This window comes from Aphis gossypii, chromosome 2 (genome assembly GCF_020184175.1).
Source record: "Aphis gossypii isolate Hap1 chromosome 2, ASM2018417v2, whole genome shotgun sequence".
Classification (NCBI taxonomy): Eukaryota; Metazoa; Arthropoda; class Insecta; order Hemiptera; family Aphididae; genus Aphis; species Aphis gossypii.
Window position 1 is genome coordinate 54,959,735 of NC_065531.1, and position 3,026 is coordinate 54,962,760.

Consider the following 3,026-nt stretch of genomic DNA (forward strand, 5'->3'; position numbering starts at 1 on the left):
TTATTCAGACTTTTCAGTAAATTTTTTACTTGCAATATTAATGTTATCAAATATTTTTCTGGCTATTAATTCTGTTTCTGTATATTTTGTTAACTTGAGTATTTCTTGTAAATTTATCTACATACATAACATACCTATAGTAATCAATTCTAATAGGTAGATACTTAAATAAAATTATCTATTAGTTTATTGTCTGTTATAAATATATTAATTAATATGATTGGATACTTGGATAATACATATAATATAAAATAAAGAACTGAACGAGTGAAATAATGCATTATTAAAATATTTTAATCGGGAAAATAAAGTAGGTAAATACTTAAACGATAGTAAATGATTTTGTGATGGGTACTATGTTTTAATTTTTGAGATATAATTAATGCCGTTGTTATTTTTATTTTTAAATTAATAAAATATATATTTTATAAACAATAAATATGTTTATAATAAGATAGCACTTACTTCATTTTTAAAAATCAAATACATTGATTTATCCATTTTTCTACTTAGAGAAAGTAATAAGTTTAAAGAAAACAATATTGTGTTGTTGTCTCTGGTAGGTACTACTTTAATATCATTTTGTAATGTTTGTATAAGTTTACTATTTTTCATAAGCAAGTATCCATTAAATTGGATACTTACATTATACAATGTTGCATAAGCAATACTAAAGAAAAAAAATTGGTTCACAATGTAAAATGTTGTCTTTATAGTTTATACAATAGTTTTGTATGTAAGAAAAGTAATAAAAGTTGTTATATTTACTTCTTTAATATATTATTTGATGGAGGTGTACACAACACCAAAGTCACTATAAGATTAACAATATTAATTCCATCATTTACTTGGGAAAAAAAGTGACAACCACTTTTTGTTGTTGTTAGGTTTGCTAGTATTCTCAAAATTTGTAACACAAATTGTGTTTCTTTTGTTTGTATTGATGGCATCTGCTGATACTCGTATGATTTAATAAAAGAACTAAGTATATTTGCTATAAATGTAGCCATATTTGTTATGTTATCCTAAAATATTTCAAATATAAATATAACTGTGTAAATATTGACATTGTGCATTGGCGCAAATAGATACCTAGTGAGTAAAAATTTGAGCTATTTGTACCTATGATGTCATTGCATGGCCGCATGGGTAATGTACGTCTGTACCTATGCATGCCTATTTATATTAGTTATACTTTGGATTTTTATAATTACTTTTTGTAAAATCAAATCAATTACTGAAGATATTTCAGTTGCTTTCCACAAATAGTAACATAGTGTAGATCCAATAAAAGAACTAAATGAAGATTGTTGTTTGAGTTGAAAGTTTAATTTTGCAACTTCCAATTGTAACTTATTTATAGTAGAAGTAGATTCATTTTCCAATACATTATACTTGGACTTTTCGATTTCAACTTGAAATAAAAAATTGTGTTAAATATATTATTTAAACAGCTAAAAAAAGGTGTAAGCGGTCAGTGAACCCAAATGAGAGAAAATCAACTAACATTCAAACAAGGATTATTTTATGTAAAGAAAATATGTATCTGTAATAAAGAATTTAGGGACATTTGGTTTATTATGTTTACTTATATAAAGCTATAATTTTTAATATAGACGAGATTTTCTAAAATACAACAATACAATTAAAACCAAAAAAAAATATATATATATATACCTATATAAAGAAGATATCAGTGCAATTATATTTGTTTATCCTAAAATAGGTATATAGGATATTAGGAAGTCGTCCTTACTCAATTCACTTTGGGTTTTAATTGTATTTATCATATGCACACAATTTTCTTGGAATTCTTCAGATAATTTCTGAATATGAGTAGAGCTCACTTCATTATTGCCATACATTGTTTCAAATGCATCATCAAATGCTTTAAGCTATTTTAAAATAAAAAATATTATTTTATTTTGTATTTAATAGTTTTAAATAAGTACTAAGTATACCATAATATTAATATCACAATTATGTTCATTTAAAATAGCGTCTTTGCTATTAGTTGAAGAATTCTCATCCTCCATCCATATTTTTTCTTCGATTTCAATAGATGTTTCATTATTTGGAAAATCTAATATCGACTCTTCATCGTTAATTTCTTCTAAAAAAGTATCAAATAATGATCTTTTTGCAGGCAACTTCTCCATTGCCCAAGACGAACAGTTTTATAAAATAAAATAACTAATAAAGTATAATAACTATTAAGTCTTTCGTGATAGGTTATAGACTATTGAATGAATATATTAAACATATATATAAATATTGTCTATGACTAACAAATTTGTATTTCGTAGTTTTTTACTTGATATTAGATAGGTACCTATATAGGTATTATGTAATATGTAGAGTACTATAGTTACAATTAATTAGCATAATATTATAGCCTAGGTTAAGTAATAACTAAATTATACTAATTTGCTATTTTTACTACTATAGTACATTTGGTACTCACTGCAAAGTACCAACCATGGTATAATACGTAATGTATTATGGGTTAAGGCGGGTTTCCACTACATACGTGTACGTGTGCGTACATAAAAATACTTTTCTGTGATTGGTTGGTATACACGGTAAGCTTTTGGTATTATCTCAGTGTGTTTAACGGTCTAATTTGAGCGATAGCAGCAGTAACTAATTTTAAAATCTTAAAAATGTGTTATGTTATTATAATATTAAATTATATTGTTTTAAAAGTTAATTAAAGTGTATTTACACTATAGAGTCGAGCCAAATTATAGTAAGTTGATTTACCGCTAAAATTAAGCGCTTACCAGTTACCGTGCTTACCAGAGTATTTTTCATGAAGGACGTGTATGTACAACCGCATTTATAAACGCGCACGTACACGGGAACGGTCCAGTGAAAAATTGGAAACCCACTTTTAATATAGCTAATTAATATACGGTATTACCGTACCATTGGTATATACCTCATTAACCGTGACAGAACTTTTTTACCTATTAATTTTATTGTTATAGCCTGAAGTCGTTTATTACTATAAATGTTGACATGCA

General features: G+C 25.7%; 1 protein-coding gene across 1 annotated transcript; it reads right to left on the minus strand.

The window, feature by feature from the left end:
- On the minus strand, positions 1 to 2,159 carry LOC114130923 (uncharacterized). The gene is made up of 6 exons (XM_027996013.1): positions 1,962 to 2,159; positions 1,757 to 1,895; positions 1,215 to 1,414; positions 769 to 1,025; positions 466 to 670; positions 1 to 117 (listed from the first exon to the last, which is right to left on the minus strand). Exons 1-6 carry the CDS (start codon positions 2,157 to 2,159, stop codon positions 1 to 3), a joined length of 1,116 nt encoding a protein of 371 aa, XP_027851814.1.
- Between the last annotated feature and the right edge of the window lie 867 nt (positions 2,160 to 3,026).

Bases quoted from the DNA above. Each gene is read 5' to 3' on its own strand.
- LOC114130923 (XM_027996013.1), bottom strand. From the start codon at position 2,159: ATGGAGAAGTTGCCTGCAAAAAGATCATTATTTGATACTTTTTTAGAA. The intron at 1,896-1,961 runs GTATACTTAGTA...ATTTTAAAATAG, and splicing joins ATTGTGATATTAATATTATG to CTTAAAGCATTTGATGATGC. The intron at 1,026-1,214 runs GTAATTATAAAA...GAAATATTTTAG, and splicing joins TTGATTTGATTTTACAAAAA to GATAACATAACAAATATGGC.